The 18,793-nt window shown below is 30.7% G+C and overlaps 3 protein-coding genes across 3 annotated transcripts; 2 read left to right on the top strand and 1 right to left on the bottom strand.

Moving 5' to 3' along the window:
- The first annotated feature begins 1,566 nt into the window (after nucleotides 1-1,566).
- LOC130950426 (monooxygenase 2-like) lies at nucleotides 1,567-4,510 on the top strand. Its single transcript, XM_057878912.1, has 6 exons — nucleotides 1,567-1,781; nucleotides 1,865-2,011; nucleotides 2,813-2,881; nucleotides 2,967-3,132; nucleotides 3,234-3,462; nucleotides 3,840-4,510. Exons 1-6 carry the CDS (start codon nucleotides 1,684-1,686, stop codon nucleotides 4,391-4,393), a joined length of 1,263 nt encoding a protein of 420 aa, XP_057734895.1. The 5' UTR covers nucleotides 1,567-1,683; the 3' UTR covers nucleotides 4,394-4,510.
- A 3,714-nt stretch (nucleotides 4,511-8,224) lies between these two features.
- LOC130950289 (uncharacterized) lies at nucleotides 8,225-9,370 on the bottom strand. Its single transcript, XM_057878801.1, has 2 exons — nucleotides 8,640-9,370; nucleotides 8,225-8,462 (listed from the first exon to the last, which is right to left on the bottom strand). Exons 1-2 carry the CDS (start codon nucleotides 9,368-9,370, stop codon nucleotides 8,225-8,227), a joined length of 969 nt encoding a protein of 322 aa, XP_057734784.1.
- A 764-nt stretch (nucleotides 9,371-10,134) lies between these two features.
- On the top strand, nucleotides 10,135-15,883 carry LOC130951007 (monooxygenase 2-like). Its single transcript, XM_057879615.1, has 6 exons — nucleotides 10,135-10,349; nucleotides 10,422-10,568; nucleotides 12,123-12,191; nucleotides 12,313-12,481; nucleotides 14,943-15,171; nucleotides 15,252-15,883. Exons 1-6 carry the CDS (start codon nucleotides 10,273-10,275, stop codon nucleotides 15,812-15,814), a joined length of 1,254 nt encoding a protein of 417 aa, XP_057735598.1. The 5' UTR covers nucleotides 10,135-10,272; the 3' UTR covers nucleotides 15,815-15,883.
- Nucleotides 15,884-18,793: the final 2,910 nt, after the last annotated feature.

Raw genomic sequence — 18,793 nt, 5'->3', positions numbered from 1 at the left:
TAAATCGCACATTATTTGACTTACTAATACATATTATATAAAACTCTTGTTACTATACTATTTGGTCTATTTATAAATTATATTACATACAATTTTTATTACTATTACTTCATTTCTTAATCTCTCATATAAATTATTAAAAATTGCTCTAAATAAGTTTAAATTTGGCAAAATATTTTTTTACTAGATATATTTAAATATGTCATAATTATAAAATTAATTTATACTTTTATATTATATTTTTTATATTTTTATTTGAATTTATTTTTTAACTTTTTTTAATTATTTGTAAATAATGTAAAAAACAAAGATGTAGAGCAATAATTTTTCTTTAAAATATTCAACGTTCAAATATTGCACCTGTGTCCACAGTAAATCCATCATATTTTGTTTTGAACAATAATGTCTTAGGAGTCAGCAATGACAAGGAGCTAACTGACTTAGATTCAATGAATGTTGATCACAAATCTGTCCATAATATGGCTGCTAAATGGCTGCACTTCAAATTTGTTTTTGCCATCTTTGGATCTCTCGCCACTCTTACTAGCTTATCCATGAATATTCAAGTGAAAGTAACAATGCAATAAATAATTAAATAGTGAATAATATATTAACATTGCCATGTAGTTTGGAATCATAAGGGTAATTAGTCCTTAGGTATTCTGTTTTGATTTTTAAGATTTAAAGTATTTTATCTAAAAAAGTTTTATTTAGTTTGAATGTAGTTTTATCGTGAGATCAAAGTTAAATAATTAATAGAATGTCATACATGACAGTAGTATAAGAACAAAGTTGATAATTTAAAAAACAATACAAGTTCCAGAGACACAAAATCAACCGTAAATGCATCAATACATTTATTTATTATTTTTCTTACAATTTAAATGAAATGTTTTTTATAGAACTAAGGAGAATGATAAATAAACGTATTGATGCATCCATGGTTGATTTTGTGCCTTTGGAGCGTATACTTGTTTTCCAAATTGTCGATCTTGTTCTTGTACTGCTGTCATATACGATATTCCGTTAATTATTTAACTTTGACCTCACGGTGAAACTTCATTGAAGCTAAATGAAATTTTTGTTAGATTCAAATAGAACATTTTAAACCTTAAAGACCAAAATAAAATTATACCCAAACTTAAAAGACCAATTTAGTACTTTACCAGAATCATAATATTATATATATGAGTTATGCTACGTGTACACTAAAATTAGCTACTAAAATTAGCCATTAGTATAAAATACATATTGAAATATAAATACACATTGAAAAGAAATTAAACTACACATATATTTATACAAAAATACATTAGTAGCTTATTTTAGTGACTAATTTTACTGTACAAATAGTATTTATATATATATATATATATATAATTGGTAAGGTCACGTATATGATGACTCAAAAATTACATGCATAGTTTAAATAAATCACCTTGATTATTTTATAAATCACAAAAATTACATGTTGCTTCAATATTTGTTTTTAGTGACAGATGTACTCTGCGAGTCTTGAAGCAAATAAAAAAGAATCACGGCACCTTTAATCTTAAATAAGCACAACCGTCACCACTCACCATGTTTGACCAAAAGCACTTATAAAAACAAGTGTACCCACATATATAAATAAGGATATAATAAGAGATAACACACACATCAAAGATTAAGGCCTATTAAGAAATGGAAACAACATCAACAACAACAACAACATTAGTTAAAGATATTGTGATTGTGGGTGCTGGTGTTTCTGGCCTTACAACTGCCTTAGGACTTCAAAGGTACAATATACTATACTTTTATGTATTCAAATGTGTATTTAAATTTCCAAGATTTACTTTACTAATACACATGTAATTTGCAGGTTGGGTATCCCAAGTTTGGTGTTAGAATCTTCAGATAAATTGAGAGCCACTGGTTTTGCTCTATTAACATGGAAGAATGCATGGAAGGCTTTGGAAGCTGTTGGTGTTGCACACATTCTTCGCCCCAAACATGTTCACCTTCATGGGTAATAAACCCTATTATGAACTAAGAGTAAACAAATTATAGAATAAACACTCAAATTGATTTCACATTACATAATTTGGTTTTTAAGAAATTTTTATTCTCCAGAGAGAATTATTCACGTTGGACAGATTATTGGTCCCTCTGTCTTTTCGTGCTTCTAATCAAATTTTGATATGCATGTTGGATAAATAAATTTTTAATAGAATAAATGACCATTTGTACCTATGAAAGATGAAAACGTTGACATATGTATTCATACTAAATTGAAACTAAACTTGTATCCACGCAAGATGGCTTCTGTGTGACAAAAATACTCTGTCTTTGGAGGGTTGGAGTGCCACATAGGGTACTTTTGTCACACGAAGAGCATCTTGCATGGGTACAAGTTTAGTTTCGATAAAGTATGAGTATATATGTCAGTGTTTTCATCTTTTATGAATACAAATGGTCATTCATTCATTTTTAATAAATTTTAGGGTCTAGCTAAGTTTATCATTAGTAAAAAAATTTTAAAAGTTTTTATTTAATAAATGTAAAACAAATGCATTGGAAACTTAAATTTTTTAGTTTTCAATAAAAAAAAATTCTTAAAGCACGAAATAAATAACCCTAAATTTTATTATAAAATAATTAGGTCTAAAGAATAGACTCTAAGATGGAACGACTAATTTGTCCGATAAGAGTAACTTTTTAGAGAATAAAAGTTAGTTGGAAATCAAAGTATTTGATATGAAATTCTTTGGGATTAGTTTGGTGTTTACTTGAAATTTATAATACTAATGTGTGTATTGGATTACTGCAGGAATGTGACTACTTCATTGATCACAGGGCAACAAACATCAACTGTTTCGTTCATTGAAAAGGGAAAGGGGTAAGTACACTCTATAATGATATATAGATTAATTTCACTATAATCACTTTTGTTCATTGAATATATTTTGTTTTATTTTATGCAGTGGAGCCTCTGAAACCAGATGCATTAAAAGGGAATTATTGTTGGAAGCACTTGCCAATGAGCTTCCAAGTGGAACCATTAGGTACTTGTCAAAGGTTGTTGCTATTGAGGAATCTGGTTTCTCTAAGATTCTCCATCTTGCTGATGGAACATCCATCAAAACCAAGGTAAGAAATTATTCATTTAACCAAGCAATTTGTTATGAAAAATATATTACACAAGTTAGTAAAGCTCAACATATGATAGATGATTGTTTGTAACTTTAAAGGTATTGATTGGTTGTGATGGAGTGAACTCAGTGGTGGCAAGGTGGTTAGGCTTCAAGGCGGCGGCTTTCGTGGGGAGATCGGCGATCAGGGGATGTACAGAGTTGAAGAACAATCATGGGTTTGAGCACAAGTTCATGCAATTCTTTGGAGATGATTTTAGAGCTGGTGCTATTCCTATTGATGACAAGACCCTTTATTGGTTCTTCACTTGGACACCATCCCCCCAAGGTGATAATCTCTTTTGCATTAATCATTTCATTCAAAAAACATAAGTTCATAAGTTTGTATTCCTTATAGAATCCTGATTTTTATAAAGATTTTGTTTGACTTTGATTCAATGGGACAATAAGTATTTGACTTGTCACGCAAGCATTTAACCTATCAATGATTCTGAAAATCGGACTGAACAGGTCAATTTGATCCGGTTAATACAAAATTAGCCACTAAATTGGATTGATTCGAGGGTAAAAATCAGTGGTTAGCAAACTAGTAAAATATTAAAAAAATCGATCAAACAATTAAAAAATTAGTTGAACTGATATGATTTTTTAATGGTTGATTTGGTTCAAAATAATAAAACACTAAAAGGTATAATATTATTTCAGGGAAAGAGATGGAAGATAACCCAGCAAAATTGAAGCAATTTGTGTTAGAGAAGCTTGAGAAGTTGCAAAGTGATATTAGAACAGTGATAGAAAACACAGAGTTACATAGCTTTATGTCATCTCCATTGAGATATAGACATCCATGGGAGCTCTTGTTTGGAAACATCAGCAAAGGGAATGTGTGTGTTGCCGGAGATGCACTCCATCCGATGACGCCGGACCTCGGCCAAGGTGGTTGCTCTGCTTTGGAAGATGGTGTTGTTCTAGCAAGGTGCCTAGGTGAGGCATCATTATCACTCTCCAATAATGAAGAGGGAGAGGAACAAGAATATAAGAGGATTGAGGAGGCTTTGATGAAATATGCAAATGAGAGGAGATGGAGAAGCATTGATCTTGTTACAAGTGCCTATGTTGTTGGTACTATTCAAGAGGGTGGTGGTGGTTCTAAATTGGTTTCTTTTTTTAGGGACAAGTTTTTGGCTCCATTTCTTGCTGGCTTGGTGTTGAAGAAATCTGATTTTGATTGTGGTAAACTAAAGGAGGACTACAATTGATGAAAATCAAGTGAAACATTTGTCTTTGTAAAATGGTTAATTACAAGTGAGAATAATACTATTAAGGTTCAAATGTTCAATTACTCCTAAGAAAATGTTGGGGACTAAAATTTGAAATTCATAGTTTTTCCCTTTTTTTTAATTTTAGTTTTGCATTCATTAACTACCACTAAAATAAATGTATAATATTATATTTAATAAGTATAGTTATAGATGTTAAATATATAAAAATATAGAGTGGATTTTACTCAACTGTTTTTTAATTAAAAAATTAGTTATTTCTTATGACATGTCAAATAGTTATCGGATAAAATAGATTATGTCATTATGTCTAATTTGTTTGAGTATTTTGATTTCGAAAATATAATGAGTTAAACTGCATTTGGTTCTTCTTAATTAAGTGGGGTTAGTATCTAGGTGATTTATTAAGTTTTAGATAACTTAGATGGTTTACAAGAGTGTGAATCTCTTGGAATTGGTAATTGTAATCTATCTTAATTAGAGTAGGATAACTTATGATGGTTTACAAGAGTATGAATCTTTTAGAATTGATAATTGTAATCTATCTTAATTAAAGTATAAATTCTATTATTATTCTGATGGAGACTGGATGTAAGTCATATTACACTTCGTAGCCAAATTAGAATATATCGGGGTGTCACTCTTCTATTTTTTTATTTGCTACACTTTTTGTCCTACATATTTAGGCGAAAAAATCACAAATAATTTCCTGACTTATTATTTCACTACATAATCTGTAAAAGTGATTCTTTGATTCAATTTTCTATTTTTAACTCACTTAGTTTAGAATCTTCAAAACGTATAGTTTGCGTTAACGGTATATTATTACATTATGAAAATCAAAATCAAATAATGTATAATTTAGATTTTGTACATTCAATTTAAAATCTATTATTTAAAATATAAACTTTTATATTCAAAGAGGATAATACTTTAAGCCTAATTCATTTATCTAATAATGCTCAAAATCCATATCAATTGGAACTAACAAGAACATATTAATTTAATAACCATTAGCATTGCATTTACATGTACCATAGATAAGCAAAATGAAGGTTCAAATAAATAATGAAAAAACCTAAACCTGCTAAGAACTAGTGAATTTAGTAACAACTTTGATTCCTTCAAAAATAGCATGCTTTGCAAACTTAGAAATTCATAATCATAATTATAATTATTATTGTGTTTATTGATACAATATAAAAATTATGAAATTAAAAGAAGGAAAAATTATTTATTTTAATATTCTATTCTTTTAAAATTGATTCCACTATTGATATAGAGTGAGAAAATGAAGTTGTGAATTGTTCTACAGCTGAAAACGAATAAGCAACAAAAAAAAAAAAAGAATTTGTATATAAGAGTAAAAAAAATTAGCAAAATCAGTAAGAGCATTATATTTTTCATTAATCGAGATCTTCATTCTATTCTTAAAAAAGTGTGAAACAGCAGCAACACTGACAATTTAAAAATCAGACAAATCAAATAAAAGAGTCGTGTTCTTAAAGAGGTGAAATTTCATAATCTTTATCAATAAAACTACAAATATAGAACCATGTTAATCGTCAACAAGAGGTTAGAAGTTGAGAGATCCACCTAATACCTTGGAGAGGAGGGTGAGAGATATCTATTTATGTTATCGTATTTTTTTTTTTCAACAATGTGCAAGAGACCTTCCATATTATAACGGAATAAAAATACTTCTTGATTGAATAATAGCTAAATTTTACAAAAATAAGAATTTTTTATTTTAATAAATAAATATTTTTACAAAAAATTATCGATTTAAATTTTTTTAATATATCTCGTTTATAGTGTAAACGATATGACATTGCGTATATCTCGTCTACACTGTAAACTAGATATGACACGTCAACATGACACGTGTATATCTTATTTACACTGTAAATGAGATATGCACAATGTCATCTCGTTTACACTGTAAACGAGATATGACCCGTACGCGTCTATATATAGAAGTTGTTTATAGCTTAGTTCCGGGCTCCAATTTGACTTTATCAACATCTTTAATTTCTCCCCTCTTTTAACCCTTTCCGACTATACCTTTGACCCAAGCGGTGATGGCACGCCAAGTGGAAAATGACGGGGACATAAACAAGCTGAACGAGACAACACATTACACCGGGGCGGCCGACTTCCAGGTTAGTTTCGTTATGGTTGTTAAATTTAATGATGTTGCCATTGTTAGGGTAGTCATGAAGATCTAGAACGTTGGTATATGAGTTAGGAGTTAGGTTTGTAGGCCGAATTTAGAACTCTATCCGCTTGTGCTAGGTTGGTATGACATAAATATTATTAGTTTGGAACTCTGTTATTCCTGTGCTATGTTGTTAGTAGTTATAATGTTGTAGTTCGAATTTGCCTATTATCAAATATGTAATGTAGAGACATGTGTAGGCTAGAAAGTTGAAATACTGTATTCTTAAGGCTAAAATATTTTTGTTTGTCATTCTTCAGAGGCCTCGCCTCCTACTATCCCTGCGAGTTAGCTGTACTTTACCTCCACCGGACGCCATCGTCCCGTATCTGGTTGAGGCCGGATTCGGCAACACCATGCCCCTCAGGGATTTACCTTTCACAATTCTCTGATTTCGGCACTGGTGGAGCGATGGCGTCCAGAGACGCATACATTTCATCTCCCGTGGGGGGAGGTCACTATCATCCTGCAGGACGTGGCATACCAACTTGGCCTATGCGCACACGGTAACCCCATCGAGGGTGCCTCCGTGACTTTGGTAGGTGGTACCATACGGAGACGTGGGCGTTGGTGGAACAGCTCCTTAGCGCCAAGACTCCCGTGGCAGCACAGCAGGCAGCGCAGAGGAAGGAGTCGTTCACGCTGAAGCTTGTATGGCTACGAGATCGTGTCAGCCAGATGCCCTAGACAGACAATCCCAAGACCCTCCGACAGTACGCCAAATGTTATATCATGTTACTGATCGGAGGGTATCTGATGACGGACAAGTCCAATAATTTGGTGCACCTTTGTTGGCTACCGTTGCTTCGGGACTTTACGGAGTGTAGAGCATTTTTCTGGGGCTCGGCTGTGCTGGCCTGGATGTATCAGTCCCTTTTTTTGGCGGCTCAGTAGGGCGTCACGGATATCGCTGGCTGCACTTCGTTGTTGATGTCCTGGATCTATCAGAGATTTTTCTAATGGTGTCCACCAGATAGAGGGGTCTACCAGTATCCGCTGGTTGCGAGGTGAGAAATGTCTTTTTATGCATTTGAGTTAAATAATTTTGTCAAATCTTTTGGTATGTTACTTAACGAATCGTATATGCTCTCCTGCGATGTGTTAGGTTGGTTGGATTGCAGCAGTAGAGCAGGGATTAGCATATGGCCAGGGGGATGCCACCCATTATCATCGGAGCTTAGGGCGGTCTTGATGGCCTGAGATCTGTCTGATATAACTAGTAAGTCGTCTTGTGGGGTGACATGGCGTCTCAAATTAGTAAGAAAGAACGACCATGACTCGGTGCTCTCAGACTCAACAATGAAAAAAGCAATTGGCAGTATATTGCTGTTCTCGTCTTGCGCCACTGCTATAAGCAAAACTCCACTATACTTGCCATACAGATGCATGCCGTCTACAGAGACAAATGGCTTGCAATGCTTGAAGGCCTCGACACATGACGGCAAAGCCCAAAATACTTTGTCGAACATGCATCAGTTGCGCACCATGAGGTGTTCTTCGTAGTACGGTTTGACGCGTAGGTCACATATGGTGCCGGAAAAACAGCTCTGCAGTGCCTGAAACAGTTTCGCCACCTTGTTGTACGACTCTTCTCAATCACCGTAGATCTGTGCAATTGCCTTCTGCTTTGTCATCCACACCTTTCTGTATGAGGATTTTAAGTGATAGCTTGCTTGGACCGCAACTTGCAAGACCGGGATACTCACAGACGGGTAGGACTGAATCAAGGGTAAGATGACTTTGTAGATGAGACTGCTATCTAACTTGCGATGGTCTTGAGACATGATGGGTGCCAGACAGCTGTGTGGTCCACCAAACCTCCGAACCTCCCTAATCACAACAAAAAATTTATTCTTACACAACATCTATAACCAAAATAAAATATCATACAAAACTACTGAAATTCACAATTAAACTTGAACTTACTAGTATCCGAGATTCTGACGAAGGGTCACACAGAGGCTCTATTGACACCCACTGTCGGCTTGACGGCACTACACATGGTACTTTAACCGGTCGGACTCGATCACCCGGTACTCAGCATTCATGCGAATACTGTAGTTCTTCATACCTTGAAGCACCGCCTCTCGGCTTCTGAACCTGTGTCTGACCCGAAACTCCACACTGCCGTCTAGGTTGTAATCCATTCCATAGGTGTCACAAATCGGGATCCTCTCATGCATGGCGTCCAGATCTAGACTGTGATAGTGACTTGGCACAGCCGATAGCGCCGAAATCGGGTAAGGTGGAGGCAGCACATGGCGTGGCACAGCCCCTACAGGTGTCTCCGGCAAAAACTCATCCCCATCGCCACTATCGGAAGACTCACTATCCCCACTGTCCACCACGTAATCCTCATCCGAATCCTCCTCACCCTCCTCTGCCTCATGCTCCGGAATAACGACATGAATGGGCGGTGGTGCGAGAGGTCGGTCGTCCTGCACATATGTTTCGTGTGCGAAACCCCCACTACCACCGTGACCCACCTCGGCGGACAGCTCCATTACCTGTTCACACATGATCCTCCCATGAATGTCAATCATCAGTCGCACATGCTCGTCCTCGTGAAGTCGGAATAGTCGAAACCGAAATACTCCATTTTCCATGGGTGCCAACAACCTATATGCCACTCTTCCGATTTCCCTCGCTTGTGTTCCACCGAACTTGCTCAATATCAAACTCTTCAAATCCGACAACGTTCCACACGCTGAGTGTGAAACAATATCGGATCCTGACATTCAAATGTCATCCCATTGTGCATTGTCGCCATTTCTCATACAACAATTTGGATAAAGAAGCACAACTATGAATGGATTGTTACTGGCCATTCATCTTTGTTTTTGAGACAAAAAAAAAAAGATAGTGAAAGGACATAAAATGTGTGTAAATAATACCAAGAATTACACATCATTTCATAGATGCTGAATATTTATCTTTTATATATATATATATATATATATATATATATATATATATATATATATATATATATCATTTACAATGTAAACGAGAGATACACGTGTCAGTCTGACTTGTCAAATTTAAATCCGTAAATATTCGTAAAAATATTTATTTCGATAAATATTATATTTATTGTATTTAATAAAATAAAAAATTCCAAAAATAATGGTCCGTGATACTTTTCAATGTTCCTGAACACGATACACAGCACGTGTCGATTATTCACCTTACCCTGTCAAGAAAGTGAACAAACAAAAACTATAACAATAATGAGATCACTCTTCTATCTTTTTTGTCCTCTCTTTGCAGTTGTCTGAATCAACACGATGTTCAAGAGATTCATATGATGCTCCGCTCTCTGTTTCAAGTTTGGATTGGTACTAAAAAGTTTACTATTTCAACAAAACATTAAATAAAACAAATAAGAAATTAAAGTCTAAATTTACTTAATTAATAATTAATCTACTATTTTACTGACATCATGAAGAAAACTGCTACTAATAATAAGAAAATGAAATAATGGTACTATTATATATATGCATGTGAATTCAAGGCACTATTATTATTGGTCCTACTCCTGTATTATATTATGTATATATGTACGTATGTATTAAGCAAGCGCTTCATTACACATACACAAGCACCTTAGAATTGTGAAAATTTGAGATAAGATAGAATAATGGAGATGATAGTTGAGGACATTGTGATTGTGGGAGCAGGAATTGCTGGCCTTGCAACATCCTTAGGACTTCACAGGTATCATCTTCATTCTAATTAATTCAAATTAAACACTATAATAAGTTTAATTAATTGATTAATTATTATTAGGATGGGTGTGGCAAGTTTGGTGTTAGAATCATCGGAGAAGTTGAGAGTTTATGGGTTTGGACTCACAACATGGACTAATGCTTGGAAGGCCTTGGATGCTCTCGGCGTTGGAGACATCCTACGCCACCAACACCTACGTCTAACCAAGTAAGCATGCACGCAATCATAAGATAATTTGATATATTGGATTAAATCGATTACATAATAATATCTATATTTTAAATTTTTAACTATTATTTTCATATAAAATTATAGACTATTATTTTTTAATTTGGACTATTTATAACCAGTTTGACGGATTAAACGGTTTGGACTTATTTATTTTTTTATTTTCTAAAAAATATTTGTGTATTGATTTTAATGTAAAATTATGCTTGCCTCTATATTAAAATAAGAATTATCTTACTAAATTTGGCGTCAAAATTTTATTTTATTAAATTTAATCTTATACAATAATAAACTTTTTTTTATTAAATTTTATCCCAAAAAAGATAAAAATATATGTAAAATCAATTTAATTAAAAAAAACATTGCGTGATATTATTCGATTACAAACACTACAACAATATAGATTATTTTTTTAGGATTATATGTGTAGAAAAAGAATTAAAATTTATCAAAAAAATAAATTTTGACATTATTTTAACTATGAAAATATGTTAATAAAAGTTTTGTCAAAAATAGTATTTTTAACATATAAGTAATTGTGAAAAAAGTTTAAATCTTATTTTGATAAATATTAGCTGTCAAAAATAATTTGTCAGAAAAACTTGAGAATATATTTTCTGTGATACTTATTAACCATAAAAAATACTATTTATTTTGACACTTATTAACCATAAAATATTCTCAACAAAATTTTTTAACAAAGAATGAGATGAGATCTTAAAACTGAAGAATAAATTGAAATTTTGAAAATAAAGAATGAGTAGTATGATCCCAAACTGAAAGATGTCAAAATTGAGCCCATAGAAGAAGAGAAATAGTAGAGTAAATTGAAAACAAATGAGAGTCAAAATTAAGAAGTAATTTTCTACGGTCAAATTATTCATAAAAAAAATATAGAGAATTTGACATTTGTGATATTTGTCAAAAATATATATTAATTTTGATATTTAATTATGGTGTTAAAAAATAAAGTATTAAAATAGCTCTCTTTTCTTGTAGTAAAAATTTATTTAGTTAAAGTTTATTCTTCATTTTTTAGTGAATTGAATAATTTTATACTACATATATATTTTGGTAATTGATTCTCAAACACAAATTGGTTCAAAAATTAGTTGAAATAATAAAATATTTTATATTTCTATCTATTTAACCAACTACTTTACTGTTATTATTATAGATCAATAATTTTGTTTTTATATTAAATAATTGAATAATTATTAGGATATAAAATATACAATAGGGATATGCATATTTTTTTCTTAAAATAACCTTCAATAAATATAATTCATGAAAAATATGTTTCACTATTTCGAAGACTCGAATAAAAATCTTTTTTATTAGAAGATAATTTATTTATCATATTGATTAATTTCAAGTTTATTACTATATGTATTTAATTTATAAAAAAATAGATTAACAATCACATTAATATTTATTAATATACTAATATTAATTATTTAATATTTTTATCTACATTATTGTGAACTAGGTTTTAATTTCTTTTGTGCTAATTCTTGATCAATGGGATTGCAGGAGTGTTACGACTTCTTTGATTATGGGTCAAGAAACATCAACTACCTCTTTGAGGGGCACAGCAAAGCAGTTACGATAATAAGTTTATAGTAAACAAAATATCAAATTAAATTAAAGTAAATAAATACCATACTAATTATGTCAAGTGATACATAAAGTTTTTTTTTATTCTTAATTATTATGCATGCAGTTGCGGAGACATTGAAGTTCGTTGTGTTCTAAGACAGTTAATGGTGGAAGCACTTGCCAATGAGCTTCCAAGTGGAACAGTCAGATACAACTCAAAGGTCATTGCAATAGAAGATTCTGGATTCTCCAAGATACTTCATCTTCAAGATGGAACAACCATCAAAACAAAGGTATGTTATATACGGTGTAAAACATGGATTTAGAATTTAGAATTTAGAATTTAATTTTAGAGTTAAAATTTAAAGTGGTCTCTAAACTTGTAATCAAATTTTACGGTTGTTTTTAAAATTGCAACGGTCTCAATATTGTCCATGAATTTAACAAAAATGACTCACAGTCGTCCCTAAAGTATTTTTCGGAAAATATTCCTTAACGACGTGATGACGTATACTGAAAGGCGCCACGATGGATAGGTGACGTGACTGATATTGTTATTTGACTCAATTTAGTTCCAGAAGTGGTTTATAACCCTAGTCTCCAATTTGAGTTTCATCTGTGTCCACCATTAGAAGTCACGCTTTTTCTTCTTCTCTGCTCTCTGTCTTCTTCTTCTATGCCACATCTCCTTCAACCACTTTACCTTCTTCTTCTTCCACTATTAGAAGACACTATTTTGTCATCTTCTATCTCCTTCCTCCTCCTTTTCTCACCTTTCTTCTCTCGCTCTCTCCGTAAGTACTCTAAACCCTTTTCTTCTTTTCTCATTTTCTAATTTCCCAAAATTTCGTAGTTTTATTTATGTTTCGCCCAAGCTCCCTAGTTCACTTGGAACCCTACCATTATTTCTGACCATGCAACACTTCTTAATCAATTGGGTCGTTCTGAGGAAGCTGAAGTTCTGGTTTTTGAGGTCACTTCCAAACTTGAATCTCGAAACAGAGAGCTTGTTCTTTTCTGCTATAAATTGCTTGAGTCACACTCCAAGCAAGGCTCACCTAAAGATTTTGATGTTGTTTATTGTTACATGAACCAATTTTTTTGTAGTTCTTCCTCTGTTTACATAAAAACATAGGACTTTGGAGTATACATGTGGTTAGTGGTTTGTGTGCAATGGATAGACCTCGTGAAGCTGAGAATTTGGTTGAGAATTTGAGAGACAATGGGTGAAACGATTGACCCTTCAGCTTTTGAGTTGAAGTCCATTATGTATGGTTATGGGAGGCTGGGGTTGTTCCATGATTTGCAGAGAGTTGTGGATCAAATAAAGTGAGGTGGCTTTGAGATTTGACACTGTTTACGCCAATATGGTTCTTTCAACTTTTGGCACTCATGGTGAGCACATGGAAATGGTTTCCTGACTTAAGAAGATGAGAAGCTCGGGCATCTCATTCATCTCCTCAATCGACAATGGCAACTCATTCAGGAGGTAATCGACAGTGGAAATAGTTTCCAGACTTAAGGAGTTATTGGATTCTTGTGTGAGAGGTAATGGTTTGGGATTCATCGGAGGCTAAATTGAATTTGCATGGATGTTATTTGGGTTCATCTTATTTGATTATGCTGCTTTGGTTGAAGGAAATCTGACAGAAAAAAAAGAAGGAGAGCAGAGAAGAAGAAAGAGAGTGACTTCTAATGGTGGACACAGATGGAACTCAAATTGGAAACTAGGGTTATAAACCACTTCAGAGACTAAATTGAGTCAAATAACGATAACAGTCTCGTCACCTATTCACCGTGGCGTCTCTCAATACACGTCATCATGCCGTTAAGGAATATTATCCGAAAAATGCTTCAAGGACGTCCATGAGTCACCTTTGTTGAATTCAGGCACAATATTGAGGCCATTGTATGTTTATGGACGACCGTGAGACTTGATTGTAAGTTCAGGGACCACTTTGAGATTTAACACTTAATTTTATGTGAAGTTGAGAGTTTGATAATTTTGACGTGGCCCAATTTGAGTAAACAGTTTAATTAAGTTTTTTAAAAAAAAAAATAGCTTAATTAAGATTTTTTTTAATGATTTGAACAATAAATGCTTATATTAAAAATAGCTTATAAATAAATTATTTTGTATTTGATTTTTTTGTTCTAAAAGTGTTTATTTAAAAAAAATGTGATAAAAAAGCTTTTTATTATGAAAGAAATAATTTTTTTAACTTCTCTATAAACACTTGAATAACTTCTTAGAAAATTATAATTTGGTTTTTAAAATTGCACCGAATATTAATACTACTACTTTTCATGAGTCAAAAACTCTAAAAAATAACTTTTAAAGCTTTTCAAACCGGTTCTAATTTATCTAACGATTTTTAATTTCACATGAAAATAATTCTACGTGAATTTTCCCTTATTTAAATTGTTATCTAATAATTTTAAATTTTAATTTAAATGATCATTCACTCGTATAGTTAATATGCAGTCAACGTAAAAAATAGTTATTTTATTTATATAGAATTATGTAATTGAATATATATGTATATTAAATATACATCAAAATTAAATTTTAAATATAAAGAATCATGTAACAGTTTTCAATTATCAATTTTGCATAAAAATTACATATAAATTCCCGCCATATCATTACTCATTGGCTGTAAATAAAATTCAGATAAGTTTTTAATCTATCTGATATGATGTCAAGTTCATAGCAAGAATGATCGACACTTGATTTGTGAATGAGAATTGAAGGTATTGATAGGGTGCGATGGTATAAAGTCGGTGGTTTCAAAGTGGTTAGGGTTGAGGGGAACCTCTTTCACAGGCAGATATTGTGTGAGGGGTTGTGTTAATAATAATCATGGCCATGGGCTTCAACCCAATTTCATGCATTTCTTTGGGAAAGGCTTTCGTTCTGGTTTTCTCCCCTGTGATCACAAAACCGTTTACTGGTTTTTGACTTGGACTCCAAATAACGAAGGTCAATTATATACTTTACTCTTTCTCTTTCTTCATTCCCAAATGGCAGTATGCTCATCATTTAATTAATTTAACAAACAGAATTGGAGATGGCAAAGAGCCCAAATAAAATGAAGCAATTTGTGTTGAGCAAGCTTGAGAAAGCACCAAGTGATATTAGAAGCATCATAGAAAAAACAGAAGCAGAAGATATATTCACAGCTCCATTGAAATATAGACCTCAATGGGAGCTTATAAGAGGAAACATTAGCAAAGGTAATGTTTGTGTTGCTGGAGATGCATTTCACCCAATGGCCCCTGACCTTGGCCAAGGTGGTTGCTGTTCCTTAGAAGATGCTGTTGTTTTGGCCAGGTGTGTTGCTCAGGTCTTCAACAATGACTATGATAATAATATTGAAGAAGAAAAAGAAAAGGATCTTTACAAAAGAGTTGAGGCTGCATTGGAGAAATATGCAAATGAGAGAAAATGGAGAAGCATTGATATTAGTGTTACATCTTTGGTGGTGGGTTTTATTCAGCAGGGTGATTTGGATTTTGTGTCCCATTTAAGGGACAAATATTTGGCTTCATTTTTAGCTCATTTGATGGTCAACAAGTCAGATTTTGACTGTGGTAGACTAAACATTGTCACCTCTTACTCTTAGCTAGCATTTGATTTTTAAGATTAATCCTCAGTATTGTATTTAATAGTTAGAGATTAAAACTAAAATTTTAGTCATGAAATACAAAATTTTAATCTTTTATTTTTAAAAAATAAAGATATAGAAGACTAAAATTTTTTAGGATAGATATTAAAACTTTAATATTATTTCTAAAATAAAATTTTTATTTAATTTTTTAAATTTTAATTCTACCTCTCCAATTTTTATATTTATTTTAAATTAAATATAATATTAAAACATAATTTAGTCCAATCTATTAAACACTAAACACAATATAAAAGTTTAATTTAGTCTTGATCTCTCTTTCAAATGTAACATTAAAGAGATACATGAATAATGTGAAAAAATGTGCAATTTTTTTATTTATTTTTAGTATAATATAGTGGTGTGATTTTGAACTTGTTTAATCAAATTAAAAAGTGTATCTAATTTATGATATTTTAACAATGGATCGTGTTTAATTGAATCTAGCTGTCCATGTGTACCAATATCTAATTAGTTTGAGTTTAATTGAAGTAAGTTATTATCATTATATTTGCTGTTTATTTCCTGTCTTAAATTATAAAGTAAAGTTTAATAAAGATATAAGGCTTACCTTAAAGGATGGTCTCTACCGGATATCTGATTTTTTTGAGAGATTGAACCCGATGAAAGAAATTAACTTATATTTATCTAAATAAGTAACTGTCTCTTCAAATTTCTTTTATTATTTGTATCTCATCTAGAAGATAAAATCTCAACAAACTCCTACAATATAAAAAAAGATAGAACTACTCCAATAAATATAGTTATTTACCCTACTATAAATACACTGACACTCCAAGTATGATAGATGTTATAATCTATTAAAAACCTGTCTAAAGCCCTTACTAATTTAAGCATTTGAGTCTCTTATAAGTATTACTCCCAATCTCTTCACGAAAAATTCGGACAGACAGCACCTTAGCATTAACAAATCGAATGCTACCATACAAAAAGAATTATACTTTACGTTCAGATTTAAATTAACGTTTCAGATAACTCTCAAAACAGTTCTAATTGATCAATTATGAAATAAAGTTATTAAACTTATGGCAAAATCATATAAACTGGTTAACATATTTTAGTTAAAAAATAATATCTATATTTCTACACAATTAGCTAAATAATATCTATATATCACTAACAATATTGGGATTTTTTTAATCAATATTTAAAAAAAATGTCAAAATAGTGTAAAGAAATAGAAAAAGTATAAAAATTAATTTTTAATTTGTCAATTTTAAAATTTAGATTTATAATTTAATTTTTAGAATTACGAATTTATAATTTAAGATTTAAATTTAAAGTAAGTAAAATAATTTTTTTTAAAAATTAGCTGAAATTAGTAGAAATATTTATTAATTACTTGATATTACTCATAAAATAGATTAAATGCTGTTCATCATTAAAACAAATGCTAACTGAATATATATATATATATATATATATATATATATATATATATATAACGCAAAAAAAAATGTATAATCCAATTGAGGGGATTAATTCAGGTCGTGCATGAAGTCACCCTAAATGCGTTTATATTCCTTACGTTTGCTGATAACAAACGTATAAAATTATTATGCACTATCTTAGGATGAAAGACTACTGATTTTTGAAGAATTCTCAACGATCCAAAACTTGCATAACCCCAAAAGCAGTGTTGGAGCTTAATTAAGACAATAGAGTTATAATTTTTTTAAACTTTTTTATAAAAAATTAGTAATATTTTTTAAAAATAAAAAATAGTTCAATTTATTTAAATATTTATTATAATTTAAAACATCTAAATTTAATCTTTAACTTTTATTTTTATTGCATAACAGTTTTAATTTTAAACATTAAAAATATATTAAATTTATACTGAACTGAATAAAGTTTTGTTAGCTTTACAATACATTAAAATTAAAAAATAAAATTAAAAAGATTATCTAAAAAAATAAGAATAGAAAAATATCATCTAACAATCAAATTAAATAAAAAAATTATTTAACAAAAAAAGATAAAAAAATATTTAACAAAACAAAAAATAAAATCATCATTAAAATAAATTATTTTATGTTTTTTATCTATAAAATTATTTATTTATTATTTTTTTAATAATAAACTTAAAAAAATATATATTTTTAAATTTTATTTTAATATAAATATTATTATTAAATTTTTATGTTAGATATGACTTCCAAAATTTTTATGTTACAAAAGCACTTTCATGAAGATATAGTTGGGAAACAAAACATGTCTTTTTTTTTTAAATGATATCTTTTGATTTGGTTGACTAAAAATTAATTTATTAGAAGAATTTATTATTAACTAATAAAGTATTACATATACAAAATAAAATTCGAATTCTCTACGCTTAAAAAATATGTCATATATCTTGGTTGGAAAGAAAAATTAAAAAGCAACGTTAAAGTTATTATTATTAGCTAAAAATAAGTTGGTCAAACAAATATAAGAAAAAAATGATTATTTATTTTGCTAATTTATTTTTATCTTAGTTGATTCTATTTTATTTTTTTAATCCTATGAAGTACGGATACTTCGTTGATTTGTCATGTCTTCGTGTCGGACACATCTCAGACAGGACACTTATCGACACTCGTTCAACACGCGTGTCTGTTGTGTCTAACCATGTCTTAATAAAAAATAAAAAATTTTTGTTCGGACACACTTGGACACTCCTAAATACCATCACCTGTCAGCGTGTCGAGTCTTATTCTTAACATATATTTTTAAAATAAATTTAGATATAGTATATATTATTATTTATTAAAACAAAAAATATTTTAAATACTTAATATAAATAAAATAAGACGTTAAAAATAATTTAAAAAATTAATTTATATTTTAATATCAATAAAATATCAAAATATCATTTCGATTTATCTAAAAAATATTTTATATTTTATATTTTATATGTATGTGTGTTCTATGTCT

This window comes from Arachis stenosperma, chromosome 9, assembly GCF_014773155.1.
Source record: "Arachis stenosperma cultivar V10309 chromosome 9, arast.V10309.gnm1.PFL2, whole genome shotgun sequence".
Classification (NCBI taxonomy): domain Eukaryota; kingdom Viridiplantae; phylum Streptophyta; class Magnoliopsida; order Fabales; family Fabaceae; genus Arachis; species Arachis stenosperma.
The sequence above is the reverse complement of the archived record's forward strand: the minus strand, read 5'-3'. Positions and strand labels throughout refer to the sequence as shown.